Source organism: Littorina saxatilis, unplaced genomic scaffold (assembly GCF_037325665.1).
Source record: "Littorina saxatilis isolate snail1 unplaced genomic scaffold, US_GU_Lsax_2.0 scaffold_604, whole genome shotgun sequence".
Classification (NCBI taxonomy): Eukaryota; Metazoa; Mollusca; class Gastropoda; order Littorinimorpha; family Littorinidae; genus Littorina; species Littorina saxatilis.
In genome coordinates this window covers 7,501-28,358 of record NW_027128298.1, presented here as the reverse complement: position 1 = coordinate 28,358, position 20,858 = coordinate 7,501, and the positions used below count along the sequence as shown (strand labels likewise).

General features: G+C 41.7%; 1 protein-coding gene across 1 annotated transcript; it reads right to left on the bottom strand.

The window, feature by feature from the left end:
- Positions 1-331: 331 nt before the first annotated feature.
- LOC138956659 (NAD(+) hydrolase SARM1-like) lies at positions 332-20,777 on the bottom strand (the record flags this gene model as incomplete). The annotated part of the gene is given in 10 exon segments (XM_070327959.1): positions 332-3,209; positions 4,208-4,329; positions 6,024-6,213; positions 6,925-6,998; positions 7,183-7,459; positions 9,438-9,562; positions 11,323-11,499; positions 14,281-14,610; positions 17,982-18,203; positions 19,562-20,777. Coding segments are annotated over 10 exon segments (2,956 nt in total), but the record flags the coding sequence as incomplete, so codon positions are not given.
- Between the last annotated feature and the right edge of the window lie 81 nt (positions 20,778-20,858).

The following is a 20,858-nucleotide window of genomic DNA, read 5'->3' as shown; positions in this document are numbered from 1 at the left end:
GTGAGATTCTTCCGGTGTTGGCCAGAAATCTGGATTCGATTATGGGCTTTTTTTCTTCTCTAAGGCCAAACAAAAATATATGTTGGTTTAGGGTAACATGACCCCCAAAAATAGGGTCGGTAGGTCGGCTTTTTATTTTAGTCTCGTTCGCAAAATGTGCAAAAGTTTTTTTATTTTTTTTTTTAAGGTCGGTCGGGTTACCCTAAACCAACATATATTTTTGTTAGGCCTAAATTAATCTCCCCGTACCCTTCTCATCTGGCATCCATACTTTGTAAGTACACACTCACACCAGGACATCATTCACCTCTCAAAGAAGCTAACCACATAATGAGAATTCTTCCCTTGTTATTGCACAATATTTGCATGAACATTTCAAAATCAAGTCAAATTAATGATATTCAGATCTTTTTAAAGCTGCACAACTGTTATTTTGTTTCAGCTTAATGATTTGTAAAGAATACAACACAAAAAACAACAACAACAACAACAAAACATTTTGAGACATCAAAACAACTGTAGGACTCTTTGAAAATGCTCAATTCTCATCTAATATCAGGTCCATAAAAAAAGGGAAACATTGATTGACATCAAATCAAATCAATTCTATTCGTATTGCTTTAAAGATGCACAGCTGTTGCTTTCTTTCAGATCCGTAAAAACGTAAAACATTAAATGACATCAAATCAATTGTACTCATATTGCTGTAAAGCTGCACAATCGTTGTTTTGTCCCCATGAATATTTATTCAAAAAGGAAACAAAACATTGAAATCTTTAAAAACGATTGTCATGATAGTCAAGATATGGGCATGCCCGTCATTCTTTACTCATAAGAAACTGCACTGATCACATTAACTTTGTTATTGCAGTGGTTTTATAACATATGTGACCCTCCACCACGAAATAAGTCGCATGTCACCTCGCGCGGTTCTGCGCTAGGCTTAATATAAGTCCGGGGAGGGTCACCTTAGTCACAGGGCTTATAACTCAAACAGTTTTCGCTCTTTTCTAAAACGGGTTTCACCACTGGATAGAGCATAAACAACTCTTTAGCAAAATGTAAAAATATGAATATCATGCAAAGGTGACATGCAACTCATTCCATTCATATGGAAATAATCAAATATGGAGCCTGGAATTCATCATGCCTTATGTAATCACCTTTCATCAGTGAACTGTTTGCGACTGCTGTTCACAGCTAGTATAAAGTGTCACACTAAATGTTTTTTGTTTTTTTTAGAAATGCCTGTGTTAACTTCTTAATTTCGAAATAAAGTCAGTGCAGGAGACTTTTTGTTGTATTTCTAAACACAAGAAATACAGCAGCCTAATACATTTGTTTCAATTCACTGAGGAAAAGTTCGACAAAGTTGTTAACACTAATTATTGCATAAATGGATATGATTTCTCTGATGGTTTAAAATAAAAAAAAGCAACACCAACAACAACAAAAAATGAGAAAAAAAACTGAAAGTCATAATAACAGTTGAAAAGCTTAATTGAAACCAGTGAATCTATCATACTTACGGGGGGGGGGGGGGGGGGGGGGGGGGGCCCAAGAGATAGGGGAAGTAATCACTGCTGAGTTGTAAAAAACAACAGTTCTCTCCCATACATCTTTCCTGTGAATGTATAATTATTCTACCTTTTCGTACCACTGTTTTAAAAGATTACAGCAAGATGTTGAAGTTCAACAGTTGATTATATAAAAGAACCAACAATGTTATACTTTTATTTTTGTAGTTTTTACTGTGAAAATGTAAACTTTCATAACCGTAACTATACATGCATCAGAAATATTAACTTTCCAAACCTAACTTTCAACACAACAAACCCTGTGCATTGCAAGGCCGAGAGTACCCCTGTGCATTGCAAGGCCGAGAGTACCCCTGTGCATTGCAAGGCCGAGAGTACCCCTGTGCATTGCAAGGCCGAGAGTACCCCTGTGCATTGCAAGGCCGAGAGTACCCCTGTGCATTGCAAGGCCGAGAGTACCCCTGTGCATTGCAAGGCCGAGAGTACCCCTGTGCATTGCAAGGCCGAGAGTACCCCTGTGCATTGCAAGGCCGAGAGTACAGAATACATGACAACTTGTATCGGATTTCAGCCAAAGAGGCATGCACATTTCCGTCAATCCTAGGGAAGCGAGAGCAAAACACACAAAATACTGTAGAGCTACCAACACCCGCAAACACATGCACACCGCCAGCCGCACAAGTGAATACCACACTCACACACTCTCTAATGCATTCACATTCACACAGGAAGCAAAATTATAAAAGGATTAAAAATCTGATTGAAAATCTGACGTTAGCATAAAACGTTTAACTCTTCATGATTACAAACTCGTAACATTCAGGTCAGTTTTTGGATATGGCAATAAGAGAGAAAGCTATAAATTATAAAACAAAGGGGGGAAAAAATACAATGCTGTCAATCAAAAAAAGAGATTGTATAAAAAAACTGTTTTACGATCTACTTTTCTTGATTTTCAATCCAATAATTTACAGAAAATAAATGCACACTCTCTGTTTCTCAAACATATGAACGGTCCCAGAACTTTTCACCGGAACTACTATTGTACTCATTACTGAAACCGTAAAGTGTCAGTGAAACTAAAAAACGAAAAAAAATTGGTTTTCAAAATAATAAACAGAAAAAAGAAAAAAAGAAAGAAAAAAAAAAGAATAGATAATTAAATAAGTAAAACAAATATTTCATAAATCTATCAATAAAATAACAAAAATAACAAATAAAATAATGATGATAAGAATATAAACAATGAAAGTGATAATTAATTTGTAATGATAAAACAGAAACAACACACACAAAAAAAAACCCACACACACACACACACCAATGAAAAAAAAAAACAAGAAAAAACCCCCACATATATTAAAACAAAAACACACACCCCCCAAACAAACAAAGAAAAAAAAAAAGGCAGCTGCATTCCATCTTCCCAAACCATCCTTTCTGCTTTATCAAGAGCTGGTGGAGCAGCACGGGGCATGTGAGGGGCCTTCAAAAAGTCTCTTCTCCGCGGCTTTGCTGGGTGAGACCTGACTTGACTGTGGAGATATGAGGCCTTCGCAGGACCCGCAACTGGAGGAGCTCTGGGGGCCGTTGCGTTGCGTCAACTCGTTCTCTCCGCGGAGAAAGCTCTCCAGCTTATCCACACACGCGTCCTGGTAGTCGTGGATCCATCTGACGGGAGAAAGAAACAGCAGTGTGAATTTTAGGACAAACTTTGACACAGACTGCCGACTACTTTTAAGACCCCCCTTTAAAGACCCCCCTTTTAGACCCCCCTTTAAAGACCCCCCTTAAGACCCCCTTTAAAGACCCCTGCCTAAAGACCCCCCTTTAAAAGACCCCCTTTAAAAAAACCTTTTAAGACCCCCTTTTAAGACCCCATTTAAAGACCCTTTAAAACCCCATTTAAGACCCCCTTTGAGACCCCTTAAAGACCCCCTTTAAAGACCCCCCTTAAAAACACTTTTAAGACCCCCTTTTAAAGACCCCCTTTAAAGACCCCCTTTAAAGACCCCCCTTTTCAGACCCCCCTTTTCAGACCCCCCTTTAAGACCCCCCTTAAGACCCCTTTTAAGACCCCCTTAAGACCTTGTTTTCTCAGACTTTCTGTTCATAACCTCTGTAAAATTACCTCTGTTTTTAAAATTCTCTCCTTTTTAAGACCCTGTTTCCTCAGATGTTTGAAGGTCTTAAAATGGGGTTCCTCTGTAACCAGAGGTTTCTGACCTGTGCAAGTTTACTTTGCACAAACAGCCTAATGGAAAATGTTTTCAATGGATTTAACAGTTTTATTATGACATCAAAGAATAGTGCTACCACAACAACAGCAACAACATATATGAACAAGAAAACCAAATAGAGGAACATTTAAAAATCTCAACTCACAAAGAATTAAACATAAAATCCGGGACGGACACAGGTCAACTTTATGTGCAGACCCAGAGACGGAAGCCATATCCCACCCCTGTGTCACCACAATGGCACGTAAAAGACCTTGGTCATTCTGCCATAAGTGCAGGTGGCTGAATACACCTAAACACGCAGACACCTGGGTAGCGCGACTCTGTTGCTGCTAGCTTTCCACTGGAAGGAAGCCACCCGAATTTCCCAGCGATGGGACAATAAATAAATTTAAAACAAATTAAAAAATATAGCATCAGTGAAAATACCTGACACCATTGAAGAAGGACAGGTTCCTCATGTCTGCAGGCAGTTTCTCCACAGCAGGCCAGTGGAAGTTGTCAAACAGTGGAATGATGTTCAGCCCAGACTCCATGGCTGCAGCAATCTCCTGAAAGAAAAATAAAGAGACATTGAGCTGTCTTCAAATCCAATCGAGAAGTAGATCATTTCCAAGGACTAATTCCATAATCATGGAACCAATTGACTGCTCCAATCAGGCACCATCAGACATGGAAACCCGTATTTTGCACTTGGAGTATTCTGAAACAAACTTGGTGTATTTCCAGAAAAGTGAGCGTACTCCACACAGCATTTGAACATCCATGATTCAAACATGCTTCACACATGTCCATCGAAACGTTAATTAAGTTAAAAATACATTTAAAACATATGTTTCTTTCAATGTTTTCTGACAAAAACTGTAATTATGTGTTAAAATACTGGATCGGCTTCGGGATGTGCTTGTGAAGAAAAGTAGTCTTGGAATTTTTCTCGTCATATGTTTTTGCTCTGCAATGTGGATTCTTCTCTCTTCCGCGGTCTACCCACCTATCCCTGATTGGATGTAGCAGGTACCCAACAAGACAACATTAAATAAAATACAAGAAGTTAAGCAGCTAGGAGGGGTCAGTTCTCTTAAGCACAGAAAGTATCACCATAAAAGGTCTTGTAAAATCAAGGAGGTTTACGGAAAATTGGTTCTCCATGTTCCAACTGCCTGCTATATGTGTAATCATGAGTTATGACTGGACCAATGAACGTGGGGTTATATATATAGCCAGTGCATGTATGGGACTTAAAACCTTAAAACATTGTGGATGGGATTAAAGTTAAAAAACAAGTCGCGTAAGGCGAAATTACTGCATTTAGTCAAGCTGTGGAACTCACAGAATGAAACTGAACGCACTGCATTTTTTCACAATGACCGTAGTCCGCCGCTCGTGCAAAAGGCAGTGAAATTGACGAGCCTGTTTAGGGCAGTAGTGGTTGCGTTTTGCTGCATAACACGCTTTTCTGTACCTCTCTTTGTTTTAACTTTCTGAGCGTGTTTTTAATCCCAACATATCATATCTATATGTTTTTGGAATCAGGAACTGACAAGGAATAAGATGAAATTGTTTTTAAATCGATTTCGGAAATTTCATTTTAATCATAATTTTTATATTTTTAATTTTCAGAGCTTGTTTTTAATCCGAATATAACATATTTATATGTTTTTGGAATCAGAAAATGATGAAGAATAAGATGAACGTAATTTTGGATCGTTTTATATTAAAATAATTTTAATTACAATTTTCAGATTTTTAATGACCAAAGTCATAACTTAATTTTTAAGCCTCCAAGCTGAAATGCAATACCAAAGTCCGGCCTTCGTCGAAGATTGCTTGGCCAAAATATCAATCAATTTGATTGAAAAATGAGGGTGTGACAATGCCGCCTCAACTTTTACAAAAAGCAGGATATGACGTCCTCAACTTTTACAAAAAGCAGGATATGACGTCATCAAAGACATTTATCCACAAAATGAAAAAAACGTCTGGGGATATCCTACCCAGGAACTCTCATGTCAAATTTCATAAAGATCGGTCCAGTAGTTTACTCTGAATCGCTCTACACACACACACGCACAGACACACAGACACACATACACCACAACCCTCGTCTCGATTCCCCCTCTATGTTAAAACATTTAGTCAAAACTTGACTAAATGTAAAAAGTAGCTTGAGGAGCTATGAGTGTCATAGGTGCATTTCGAAGCCTCGAGAACTTAACGTTCAAAAACAACATGCATGCAGGCTGACCTTGTGAACCCAGTCCTTCTTCTCGTCGTCCCCAATGCAACGATCGAGAGCGTTGGGCGTCAAGACGATGATGAAACTGTCGGCCTGCCGCACGCTCTCCAGCAGACTTTCATCAAACTTGCCTGCCCGTAGCCGCTCTATGTCGATGAACACTGTGAACCCTCTCAGCTGTAGGTGAACCTTCAGCAAACTGAAACAAGAAATAACGTTCTGACATAAGACATAAGACATTAAGATTTTATTAAAACTATGTGCAGTATACAGGAATATTGCTTGGCTTGAGAATATTCAATACATACAGTAATACATTTTAACACAACAACCAAACAGCTAGAGTGCTCACCGAACTGCGTACACACACTCACACACGCCCACATGCACGCACTGACACATGCAACACCTACACACACATAACACACCCACAAACACACACACGCTCTACTTTGTACCGCGTTCACATCGTGTCCACATCTTATAAAGAACTCTTGCATCTGCATGACAAATGCAACCAGTTATCAGAAATGAGAATTGGAAAATGCCAAAAAAAGAGGACAAATAGTTTACATGTTTAAATATTGGGGGGGGGGGGGGGGGGGGAGGGGATTTTTGGTAGATGTATTCTATTGATTAAAGTCTTATAATAAATACAGGAAACGCAATCTGCAACCGATTCGCATTTCCTTTGGACCGGTTTCCTCCTGACAAATTTACTGAAAACTAGGATTTCAGACTTGATGTGGAAGTTTGGCATAACAGAATGACCAGATTCCATAAGAACTAGAACTAATGTGATTGAAAGGAAATATCCGTTTGGCAAATGGCCAGCAGGACCACTCTTCTACTTAATAAAACTTAAAAAACTTAAAATATAAAGCCTGATTCATGATGAAATTCTATCAACCTGGCGAGTTGAGAGCCGTTAGATCTTCTGTAGCTGATGAAGACATTAAACTGATATGCAAATTTCTGTATCTTCTTCTCATGACCTCAGCGGTTTCCTCTTAGTGTCAGTTTTCTTCTTAAAAAGCAAGCCTCCTATTCTTCTCCTCCTTACCGCTTTCCCCACTCTCCCTAGCCTAGCCGCCATCAAAAAAGTGAAGAAAAAAAACCAACAATAACAACAGAACACAAAACAGAAGACCAAAACAGCCATGAAAACTCGAACAAAAATGATTCGTTGTAGCCGAAATGATCAGCTACCTTCGATCTTGCTCAGAATCTTCATGCGATGTATTCCATTATCGATGGCGCAGTCATCAGCCAAGTGTTCATGAACAAGCGACGGAAGCGTCTGTTTGTCCACCCCTGCGTGGATCATCTGGTAAGTGTACATGGAAAACACGGGTCCAACACCAACCAGCCAATTGCCAAGCTTGGTTGGGTCACATGATGTGTAGTCTGCCGAGATTTTTAAGTCGCGAAGTTCCCTCAGAAACCTGGAAAGAGAAGATGCATAATGTATATATGTAAATCTGAGAAGCGGTCTGTTCACAAATAATCTGGCAAGGCGACAGAAAGCATGTCCTGGAACATACGAAAATCAATGAACATATGTGATAAAACCAAAAATGAAAAAAACTAAATATCAAAACACAAATCAGTGTTTCTGTTTTCCCTCCTGATCCTAGTTACTTTTTTGCTCCCTTTTAAAAAAAAAGAAAAAAAGAAAAAAAGAATTTGATTTATGAAGTCTTATATCGCGCACGTATCTCCAGACTCGGACTCAAGGCGCAGGGATCTATTTATGCCGTGTGAGATGGATTTTTTTTACACAATACATCACGCATTCACATCGACCAGCAGACCGCAGCCATTTCGGCGCATATCCTACTTTTCACGGCCTATTATTCCAAGTCACACGGGTATTTTGGTGGACATTTTTTTTATCTACAGTCGAACCCACTTAAAACGAACACGCTAGTTACGAATTTTGACTTATAACGTATTAGTTTTAAGTTCCCAACTGAATACCTCTTTCTTCATGCTTAAAAAAAATGCTTAAAACGAATTCTTTATAACGAATTTATGCTTATAACGAGCACTTTTTGGATTCCCAAGCATGCATAATGTCTGTAATTTACTCACGCTTATGACGAAATCTTTAAACTCGTCCCGAGATCGACATATCATGGGAATTTGAGAAGTTTGAATACATGTGTCAAAGTCTTCCCTTGCGTCGACTGCTTGAACCATTGCTCAACCGATCACTGAATAAAGTTAAACTGATTACACTGTACTCACAAAACAATTTCAAATTTAGAATCAAAGTGATTGATAGCTCAGACACTGAACATGAATGACTGACTGACGTTTATTTCCTTCGCGAATACCAAAAACGAAACATCAATGTTTTGAACGGGAGCCATTCCCAAAAAATATAGATGCCAGAGTGGTTTCCCTTGGACAAGGGAAACCACACTCTCAACGTTTGCGTTCGCCGGTTCGCGATAGTTTATCAGTCAGTCAGTGCTTTCGATTTGGATTTGAACATCATGTTGCAACAAACAAAAAAAAAACTAAATTGGCCAAGGTTTGCTACCCGTTGCCAAGGTAAGTGATTCCGGACAAATGATAGGAACACCGCGAATGTGGACAGTGTCAGTGTGTGCGTGTGTGACCAAAAACGTAACAACTGGATGAAACATCTGTGTGCTCACTCTCACTCAAACTCAACAATCATCACTCAACATGAGACACACATGAACATGTAACTGAATATGTCACTTTATTGTCTAAACGTGAAGCAGCATGAAAGTTGCGAAAGAAACAAATTGAAACACCATAAAATGTACAAGACTTAAAAAAAAAAATAAAAAAAAAAATCAATAAATTTTCTTAATACGAATTTTGGTTAAGACGAACTTTTTTTCCGATCCCCAGTGATTCGTCTTAAGCGAGTTCGACTGTATGCCTATACAATTTTGCCAGGAAAGACCCTTTTGTCAATCGTGGGATCTTTAACGTGCACACCCCAATGTAGCGTACACGAAGGGACCTCGGTTTTTCATCTCATCCGAAAGACTAGCACTTGAACCCACCACCTAGGTTAGGAATGGGGGGAGAAAATTGCTAACGCCCTGACCCAGGGTCGAACTCGCAACCTCTTGCTTCCGAGCGCAAGTGCGTTACCACTCGGCCACCCAGATCTTAACACTTTACAATTAAACTATTCTTCTTCGAAAAAAAAACCCAGTCAGATTACTGCATATGAGTGCTCAAAATGTCTATGACAACAGGGATTAAGAAGCATTTTCCTGGTGCCTATAATATGCCAAGAAAATCAGCATCAAAAGAACAAGCAACTTTCAGCAACGAGATTAATAGAGCGTTTTCTTTCATTGCTTGACCAATAAAATGGCTAATAATATTAAATCAGTGTCAGAAAGGTTTAAATATTTCCAGGGGTTGACTGACCTTTTACGTGTGATTGCACATCCCATTTCAATACTGTCTATAAGTTCATTCTCTGTCAGCCGCAACAAGAGGTCCCCGTCCACCTGGCAAGCTCGGAAACCATCAGTGTACTCCCCAAAGCCAACCTGCACAAAAAACCCAGCTTTTAGTGTTCTCAGGACTCTCAGGAATATCTCATTACAGGCAATACAGTGGAATCCCCAATGTTAACCCTTACACTGGTGCAATTTTGTAACACATGTTACATAGCCACTGGAAAATTAACAGAGAGAAAAATAAAGAAATACGGCCATATAGATTTTCGCATCCATGGGAGGTAATCGGAACCGACCAAACAGACTGAGCCAGTAGCGCGACATATGTCGTGACAACCAGGTGACAGTATTGGTAAAGTAGCGCGACATATGTCGTGACAACCAGGTAACAGTATAGGTAAAGTAGCACGACATGTGTCGTGACAACCAGGTGACAGTATACGTACAGTAGAGCGACATATTATTACACCCCCGGTATAGGGGTGTGTATAGGTTTCGCTCGATGTGTTTGTTTGTTTGTTTGTGTTCGCATATAGATCTCAAGAATGAACGGACCGATCGTCACCAAACTTGGTGAACAGGTTCTGTACATTCCTGAGACGGTCCTTACAAAAATTGGGACCAGTCAAACACACGGTTAGGGAGTTATTGGTGGATTAAAAGTATACAAGGACTTATAGAGGAACATCTTAATGGTCAAAGGGAAATAACCATTCTCACTCAGTCACTGCCACTAACTGAGAAGGTTATTTCCCTTTGACGGGGGTGTTTTTCCTACCTCGTAGGAATTTCTTTTTATTATTATTATTGTGATCATTTTTATGTGCCTAATCTAGATATAGCCCTAGGCGCTTACATATTAATTTCTGCCGTTTGAAATGGAATTTTTTACAGACAGACAGACAAACAGACATTTTTTACACACAATATATAACGCATTCACATATGACGCGACAACCAGCCTAAGGGTTAAAACTCCCTCCGCTTCAACACCTTATTTGTGACCCTCCACCACGAAATGAGTCGCATGTCACCTCGCGCGGTTCTGCGCTGGGCTTAATATAAGTCCGGGGAGTGTCTGGTAACAGTGTGAGGGTCACCTTAGTCACAGGCTTATAACTCAAACAGTTTTCGCTCTTTTCTAAAACGGTTTTCACCACTTGATAGAGCATAATAAACTCTTTAGAAAAATGTAAAAATATGAAAATCATGCAAAGGTGACAATGCGACTCATTTCGTGGTGGAGGGTCACATTTGGTTTAGATTTTCTGTTCGTAAGGTCTGAAAATGTTAATGCTCCCTCCTTTTTAAGACCTCATTTTCTTTGTGTGTTTTTTTAGGCCGTAAAAGGGGCGGGGGGGGGGGGGGGGGGGTAGGGGGGGGTACGTTCTATTGTATCACACAAAATGTATTTACCTCACGGTCAGGGCTAACCAGAATTATATTTTAGCTGAATGATTCAATGTGGCAATGTCTAAACAGCAGAACTGCCCCAAAATCGAATACAGTAGCATAATCCTATAACAATAAGTAGACACATCTTAGCAACATTTTTAGTCAAAACAAGACATGGCATTCAGATTTTAACAAAATCATGAACTGGGGAAGTCAATTCTTTTTCATTTTTATTACATGTATACTTCATTGTCCCAATTTGCTTGGTAATTCGGGTCGCTTCCTACCAGTGCAAATTTAGCTAGCAGCAACAGAGTTGCGCTATCCCGAACTCCCTGACCCTTCCAAGTTCCATTCCGTTTTAAAGTTTGTTTTGACAGTGGTACCTGTTGGGACATCTTGTGTGGTACCTCTTTCCCCACAACAAATACACATACACCACACACAATTCTCACCTGAGCTACCCACTGAATAACGTCTTCACACGTCCACAGCGGTACCTGCTGAGACAGTTTGTGAGGTACCTCCTCCCCCAGAATCTGCAAGGCTTGACCGGCCAGGCGAGAGGACGTGGAGTTGGGGGTACTGGCCAGCCACTTGAGTGTGTCCACCGCTTCGATCTCATAGAGAATCTGTCGAGAAAGGCTTGGTGTGAGAACAATTAACTCAAGTCAGTGTCACTGGTCGGTAAGAAAAACTTAGTATATTGATAACATGTATTGCTCAACAACCAAGTTCCACCAAACTGTACAATTAAATGACTACGATCTGTTCACATTTCTATATTTTCTCCTCTTCCAACTCTGTCAGCTTTGTATGGGTTGTGAAAGAGTGAACACTGTCAGAATGGTCTAAGGGAAATAACCACTGTCTTGCTAATGGGATTGCTTCCCTTGCTCTCTCTCTGTCATGGCCGCTTGCTAATAAACCCATACCATCGAACACGTGCGTTGTGAGTTCGATAAACACGCTTCCTTTTACTGAGACAAATAATCCATGCTCCTTGTCCACGTGTGTCAGACACACCTCTCGCTAGTGATTGGCAAATGGATTGCTAATTCTCTCACAAAAACCAAGGGCAGGGATGTTGCCACAAATTCCTACCATATAGGACAAATGTCCTGAGCTCTTCGGCATCAATAGGACATTTGACTGCTTTCAGACATTATAATAGGACATTATAATTGTGTGCACAAAACACAAAATTATCATGTGCAAACACACATATCAGTACATGCACCAACATTGTGTGCAGGACACACACAAAAGGCAAACAAAGTAAAAAAAAAACCCGACCAAAAAATTCAGCACTATCACGAAAAGAAAATGATCAAATATCGGAACATGACCACGCTCAGTTGAAAACGATAGGACATGTGACCGCCATGCGGCTATGTGAATCGGACATTTGAGCCTTGTATGTCCGATGTCCGACGCCTAACGACATCCCTGCAAGGTCAAGGGTATTCACTGTTTCACAACCCATACAAACCCGACAAAACCAAAACATACGGACAACGCACTTTTACTTTCTGCGCACTCACACAATGGAATTCTCTCCCCTTTCACATCCGCCACTCTCAGTCACCCCAAGCATTCAAACGAGCACTTAAAACGCACCTCTTCAAGAAATACAACCCCTGATTTTGTTTTCTCAGTCCATCAGTAGGCTACATGTAGTGTATTTGTTGTTTTAGTGATATAATAATGTGATAATGTATCTAAACATCTAGGGCTGTTTTTCAGTATTGTTGACAACATGTCCTGTTTGATTAAGGGTACTCAGCTGGTATTTCCTTGTTTTCACTACCTATTTTATTCATGTTTTTATTACTTAGTTAGTGGAAGAATCTTTTGTAATGTATGTTTGATGGTGTATGCTTTTAATTAAGCGTTGCAGACTATGAATGTAGATGTAAATGCTTGTATAACTGTGTTTTAATTTTAAATGTGTCAAGTGCAAAGAGCATAATTGTAAAGTTATGATGTTGCGCTATATAAATGCTCATTTATTATTATTATTATTATTTTCCAAATTTGTCTATAAACTAATTGCCTCTTTTCTATCCTCCAGAGTTGGCTGCATGAAGCTTTGGCACTCAATCTTCAATAACATGACTTGACGAAGTCTTCGCTAAGTCAACTTTGGGCTTAAGGGCCGTCTTTACTAAGGCCAAAACAAAAAAGTTGTATGTTTTTGGTAATATGGCTACAAAAAATAGGGTAGGTAGGTAGGGATTTTTTATTTTTTTATTTTTTTTTTGGTCAGGGTAGAAAATAACTATACAGTGACGCAAAGAGATTGGACTTACTATACAAAGAGAAAGACAACACATTACAAAACAAATGAGACAAAAGGGATGCGGGGTTATCCCCCTTGTGTCATCTGCCGTCTGTTACTTTCGTTTTGATGCTTTTTATATTTAGTCAAGTTTTGACTAAATATTTTAACATCGAGGGGGAATCGAAACGAGGGTCGTGGTGTATGTGCGTGCGTGTGTGTGTGTGTGTGTGTGTGTGTGTGTGTGTGCGTGCGTGTGTGTGTGTGTGTAGAGCGATTCAGACTAAACTACTGGACCGATCTTTATGAAATTTGACATGAGAGTTCCTGGGTATGAAATCCCCGAACGTTTTTTTCATTTTTTTGATAAATGTCTTTGATGACGTCATATCCGGCTTTTCGTGAAAGTTGAGGCGGCACTGTCACGCCCTCATTTTTCAACCAAATTGGTTGAAATTTTGGTCAAGTACTCTTCGACGAAGCCCGGGGTTCGGTATTGCATTTCAGCTTGGTGGCTTAAAAATTAATTAATGACTTTGGTCATTAAAAATCTGAAAATTGTAAAAAAAAATAAAAATTTATAAAACGATCCAAATTTACGTTTATCTTATTCTCCATTATTTGCTGATTCCAAAAACATATAAATATGTTATATTCGGATTAAAAACAAGCTCTGAAAATTAAATATATAAAAATTATTATCAAAATTTTTTTTTCGAAATCAATTTAAAAACACTTTCATCTTATTCCTTGTCGGTTCCTGATTCCAAAAATATATAGATATGATATGTTTGGATTAAAAACACGCTCAGAAAGTTAAAACGAAGAGAGGTACAGAAAAGCATGCTATCCTTCTCAGCGCAACGAATACCCCGCTCTTCTTGTCAATTCCACGTGCACTGCCTTTGCCACGGGCGGTGGAGTGACGATGCTACGAGTATACGGTCTTGCTGCGTTGCGTTGCGTTCAGTTTCATTCTGTGAGTTCGACAGCTACTTGACTAAATATTGTATTTTCGCCTTACGCGACTTGTTTTTTTTTACAAATGCAATAAAAAAAAAGTCTTGGGTCGGCGGGAAAAAACTAGGTACCAGAAACATACAACTTTTTTTTTGGTGCCTAATGAACTCGCCTCTTTTCTGTCTTGTTCCGCCTTAATCCCGGCCTCCATCGCCATATGAAATGCAGCCAACGCCTGAGCCTCCTCTCTCTTGCTGTTCAGCACGGGAACCAGCCGCCGCAGCCAGCCCGACGAGCGGCCATGTTGGTGTGACGTATCCATGACGGCAAACTCCTGGGGGTCGTGGGCGTCGATGAATGGAAGGACGAGACTGAGCGTGCCGGACTTGAGGACGCAGGCCTCTATCTCCTTGTTGGACACGAGGACGGCGCTGGCCAGACAGGCGTAGTACCGGATGCTGTCATCGTCCACGAAGGCCAGAGGGAACAGCCACTCTGGCGCCTGTGGGCAGAAAAGAAAGTCAAAGGTTTCATTGCAGCCAGGACTGATTGTAAGTTTACTGTATGTCGTGATTTTAAGAAACATGCATCCTTTGAGAGTGAATTCTATGTAAATAATTCTTATTTTGTGACAGATCAGTCAATACATATGTGACCCTCCACCACGAAATGAGTGGCATGTCACCTCGCGCGGTTCTGCGCTAGGCTTAATAAAAGTCCGGGGAGTGTATGGTAACAGTGTCAGGGTCACCTTAGTCACAGGCTTATAACTCAAACAGTTTTTCGCTCTTTTCTAAAACGGTTTTCACCACTGGATAGAGCATAAAAAACTTTTTAGAAAAATGTAAAAATATGAAAATCATGCAAAGGTGACATGCGACTCATTCCGTGGTGGAGGGTCACATATGTTCAGAAAGAAAGGACCCCATCCACCCTCCCCCCCCCCCCCCCCAAAAAAAAAAGAAAAAAAAGGATGATCTTTCAATACAAATTTCTTTGCATTCATTGATGGAGCACATGCTTGCTTAATCTTGGAAGGTTACTCTTTGATAAGCAATTTTTGTTTGTTTGTTTGTTTGTTTGCTTAACGCCCAGCCGACCACGAAGGGCCATATCAGGGCGGTGCTGCTATGACATATAACGTGCGCCACACACAAGACAGAAGTCGCAGCACAGGCTTCATGTCTCACCCAGTCACATTATTCTGACACCGGACCAACCAGTCCTAGCACTAACCCCATAATGCCAGACGCCAGGCGGAGCAGCCACTAGATTGCCAATTTAAAAGTCTTAGGTATGACCCGGCCGGGGTTCGAACCCACGACCTCCCGATCACGGGGCGGACGCCTTACCACTAGGCCAACCGTGCCGGTATAAGCAATTCATTTATAACACCAAGAACCAAAATGGAGAGCATGAAAATAGAAAAAGTCGCGTAAGGCGAAATTACTACATTTAGTCAAGCTGTGGAACTCACAGAATAAAACTGAACTCACTGCATTTTTTTTACAATGACCGTAGTCCGCCGCTTGTGCAAAACGGAGTGAAAATGACGAGCCTGTTTAGCGCGGTAGTGGTTTCGCTGTGCTGCATAGCACGCTTTTCTGTGCCTCTCTTCGTTTTAACTTTCTGAGCGTGTTTTTAATCCAAACATATCATATCTATATGTTTTTGGAATCAGGAACCGACAAGGAATAAGATGAAATTGTTTTTAAATCGATTTCGGAAATTTAATTCTGATCATAATTTTTATATTTTTAATTTTCAGAGATTGTTTTTAATCCAAATATAACATATGTATATGTTTTTGGAATCAGAACATGATGAAGAATAAGATGAAATTGTTTTTGGATCGTTCAATAAAAAAATAATTTTAAATACAAGTTTCCGATTTGTCATGACCAAACTCACTCATTAGTTTTTAAGCCACCAAGCTGAAATGCAATACCAAACCCCGGCCTTCGTCGAAGATTGCTTTGCCAAAATTTCAATCAATTTAATTGAACAAGAAGGGCAAAGCCCATACGACTCACATGCTTGACCTTGACCTTTACATGACCTTGACCTTCAGCTAAACCTAGCAATGACATCATACACTAAGAACTGCTTTACACATTTTTCCTACCAAAATACATGTGACCTTGACCCAAGGTCAAGGTCATCCAAGGTCATGCAACACAAAGCTGTTAATTCAAGACATAGGAAGTACAATGGTGCTTATTGGCTCTTTCTACCATGAGATATGGTCACTTTTAGTGGTTCACTACCTTATTTTGGTCACATTTCATAAGGGTCAAAGTGACCTTGACCGTATGTGACCAAATGTGTCTCATGATGAAAGCATAACATGTGCCCCACATAATTTTTAAGTTTGAAACAGTTATCTTCCATAGTTCAGGGTCAAGGTCACTTCAAAATATGTATACAATCCAACTTTGAAGAGCTCCTGTGACCTTGACCTTGAAGCAAGGTAAACCAAACTGGTATAAAAAAATGGGGCTTACTTTGCCCTATATAATTATCATATATAGGTGAAATATTAAATCTCAAAAACTTAGAGAAAATGTGAAAAATGTGAAAAATAGCTGTTTTTTAGACAACATTTATGGCCCCTGCGACCTTGACCTTGAAGCAAGGTCAAGATGCTATGTATGTTTTTTGGGGCCTTGTCATCATACACCATCTTGCCAAATTTGGTACTGATAGACTGAATAGTGTCCAAGAAATATCCAACGTTAAAGTTTTCCGGACGGATGGACGCCGGGACGGACGGACGGACGGACGGACGACTCGGGTGAGTACATAGACTCACTTTTGCTTCGCATGTGAGTCAAAAATGAGGGTGTGACAGTGCCGCCTCAACTTTTACAAAAAGCCGGATATGACGTCATCAAAGGTATTTATCAAAAAAATGAAAAAAAGACCTGGGATATCATACACAGGAACTCTCAATCTCATGTCAAATTTCATAAAGATCGGCCCAGTAGTTTAGTCTGAATCGCTCTACACACACACACACACACACAGACACACACACACATACACCACGACCCTCGTCTCGATTCCCCCCTCTATGTTAAAACATTTAGTCAAAACTTGACTAAATGTAAAAAAGGGGTCAGGGAGCAACATTATCTCTAACCGGTTGTCAGGACCTTGATCATTACCGGGTTTGAGAGTGTGAGGGCCTTGATCATTACCGGGTTTGAGAGTGTCAGGACCTTGATCATTACCGGGTTTGAGAGTGTCAGGACCTTGATCATTACCGGGTTTGAGAGTGTGAGGGCCTGCACAGTGTTTCAGACTGACGTGATCATCTCAAAGATACATCAAATTATTCTACATATCTGAGCGAGACCACCCATGTCATAACTAAACCATACACTCAGTCATGGTGGTATATCATGTAAATGAGGTTGTGTCTAGCAAGGACCTAATTTTCCACTGCTCATAATGACAGAGTCACCACCAAGACAAAGTTAACGTCAGTCTTGGAACACTTTTGCGTTTGCAGTTTTCGCTGGAAGGATTTTGGGAACTCACGCGTCATGCTATACTTTCTCGAGTAATGTTTTTTTGTTTGATGTCAAAGATTTCATGAGGCTTTGGAAGAGATTGACACTCCATAAGAAGCGTCTTCAATTTGGGCGATTTCGACAGCGGGACGTTTGGCGCAAACAGCAAATACAACATGTGGGATAAACAGAATACTACATGGCTTAATTGCTGTGTTATGCCAGATTTACACTTGTTGCTTTTTCAAATAAAGAAAAGCTCGCTTTCGCTTGCATTTCAATATTTAAAAATACAAAACTATATAAGTAGGACACAGCAAGCCATGTAGTACTCCCTATTTATGTCTGTCCAACGTACCTTGTGTTTGGCCATCTCTAGCTGGTTGTCAGGCCCGCCATACAGAGCCAGGTTGGACAGAGCGATAGCGCAGTGTTTTAGAGTGACCCGGTCGTTGCAGCGACACCAGTAGATGATCACGTCCAGACCGCCCAGCTTGATCACGCGCGAACACGTCTCCTCCGATGTCTTGAACAGCGACTCCAGTATTCCCGTGGAGGCGCTGGCTAGCTCAACATCACCCTGTAAATCATTGAGCCAAGATTATAAGTCCAGTATCCCCGTGAGCGCTGGCTAGCTCAACATCACCCTGTAAATCATTAAGCCAAGATTATATTTCCAGTATCCCCGTGAGCGCTGGCTAGCTCAACATCACCCTGTAAATCATTGAGCCAAGATTATATTTCCAGTATCCCCGTGAGCGCTGGCTAGCTCAACATCACCCTGTAAATCATTGAGCCAAGATTATATTTCCAGTATCCCTGTGAGCGCTGGCTTGCTCAACATCACCCTGTAAATCATTGAGCCAAGATTATATTTCCAGTATCCCCGTGAGCGCTGGCTAGCTCAACATCACCCTGTAAATCATTGAGCCAAGATTATATTTCCAGTATCCCCGTGAGCGCTGGCTAGCTCAACATCACCCTGTAAATCATGGAGCCAAGATTATATTTCCAGTATCCTCGTGAGCGCTGGCTAGCTCAACATCACCCTGTAAATCATTGAGCCAAGATAATATTTCCAGTATCCCCGTGAGCGCTGGCTAGCTCAACATCACCCTGTAAATCATTGAGCCAAGATAATATTTCCAGTATCCCCGTGAGCGCTGGCTAGCTCAACATCACCCTGTAAATCATTGAGCCAAGATTATATTTCCAGTATCCCCGTGAGCACTGGCTAGCTCAACATCACCCTGTAAATCATAAAGCCAAGATTATATTTCCAGTATCCCCGTGAGCGCTGGCTAGCTCAACATCACCCTGTGAATCATTGAGCCAAGATTATAAGTCCAGTATATCCCGGTGAGTGCTGGCTTAGCTCAACATCACCCTGTAAATCATGGAGCCAAGATTATAACTCCAATATTCCCGTGGTGGCGCTGGCTAGCTCAACATCAGCCTGTAAATCATCAATTTCTTATCAAGAGAAGATGCTGATGTAAAAATTGCTCGTGAGCTGCTCTGGCTGGGACATCTACCCCTGTCTGCCTTGCTGTGGCACAGAGTGTAACCCCCCCCCCCCCCCCCCCAATTGAAGACTTCCCCCATTTTAAGACCTTGCTTTTTAAGACTTTCTGTTCATATGCTATGTAAATTTACCCCTATTTTTAAGACACTGTCCTTTTTAAGACTCAGTTTCCTCAGATTCTTGGAGGTCTTAACTCATAGTCATACCCAAAACAAAAGCAATTAAGGCAATTAAGGCAATTAAGGTAAGGCAAGAGTTGGACAGAAGCGGAAAGAACAGTCCAGAGCATGGTGTGATGGAGAAACGTCTCCAATGGCCTATGCTCCGCTGGGGGCCGGCAAAGGCCGCCAAAGTTAGTAAGTAAAACACAAGCACCCCAATCTCCTCCCACACCCCCCCCCCCCCTCACTCACCCGATAGTCACTGGTCATCTTGACCACAGGCTCCAGGCCCCACTCGGCCACCTCCTTGCGGTTGTGAGTGGTCAGCGACTGTTCCAGCAGGCGTGCCGAGGCCTTGAGCAGCTCGCGGTGGGGGGACGTCAGGTTGTTGATGATTATGTCCAGAGCCTTCTCCGTGCGCAGGATGTCGCACAGGCTGTAGGCCAGGTCCTTGCCGTAGACAGGCATGGACCAGGCTTGTTCCATCAGCACGTTCAGCTCGTCCAGGGCATTGATCTGCTCGGGTACCGACCCCATCTGCAGGGTCCGCACCTTCTGCTTAAGGGTGTTGGAGTAGATCTGGATGCTGGACTTGAGGTTGGTTTTGGTCTTGGTGGTGTCCTGCAACTTTCCGCCTCCTCCTGCCGCCGCCTTCACACTGACCTTGACCGACTGGGCCTTGACCTTGGTGTGACCTGTGACGTCCTCCAGGCTGGAGGTCGCGGAGCTGTCGTTGGAGTAGGAGCGCCGGACGTTGTAGAGGTGGCTGAGGTCGCCCGTCTTGAGCTCCTCGTCCTGAGGGATGGTCTCCAGCTGTCGCCCGGACGACGACCTGAACATGCTCACAGTGCTGTCCGCGAACTCCACCCGCTCATAGGGCTCGGCTCGTGAAAGGTCAAGGTACACGCGGTTACACTCCGACACGTTCCCGCTGCTCTCCCCTGCCGAGAGTCTCGATGGCGTTTCCTCATCGTCATCTGGATTGTTGTGAAGTAACGAAGCGTCGGACTGCGACCTCTCCAAGGTCTTGTACGGATCTCGCAGCTTTTTCAGCGGGGACTCAGAGGGGATTCGTCGCATGTTTGTCGTAGGGCTCTCATCACCTTCCTCCCCCTCCCCGTCCCCTCCCCCAGCGGCCGGGCCGAGCGTTATGTTCCACGCTAACCCCGCCTCCGCCATATCGTCTATCTCTTCTTTGATCGCAAAGCAGTCTGGGTCCTCCTTTCCCAGGCAACGCTGAGTGGAAGAACGGTCCGAACCTGCCTGAGAAGTTTCCCCGTCACTGTGGTGATCAGCCTGAGAGATCAGTGTTTCAAACTCTGGAGCATCTTCATCGGAATGGTGTCTGCCACGGCGGGAGGTAGAGGGTTGCGTGCAGGAGGTTGTGGTGCTTGTGCTGGGTACGGTGTAGGTCGTGACATGCCGGTGGTTCTCATCCTGAGTGCTGGGTCTCTTGTCCGCCTTGCCTGCACAACAGAAGAGAGAGTTCTTTCAAGACTCTGACAAAGCATTCTGAAATCTTCATATGTAGTGTACTGACATTACTAAC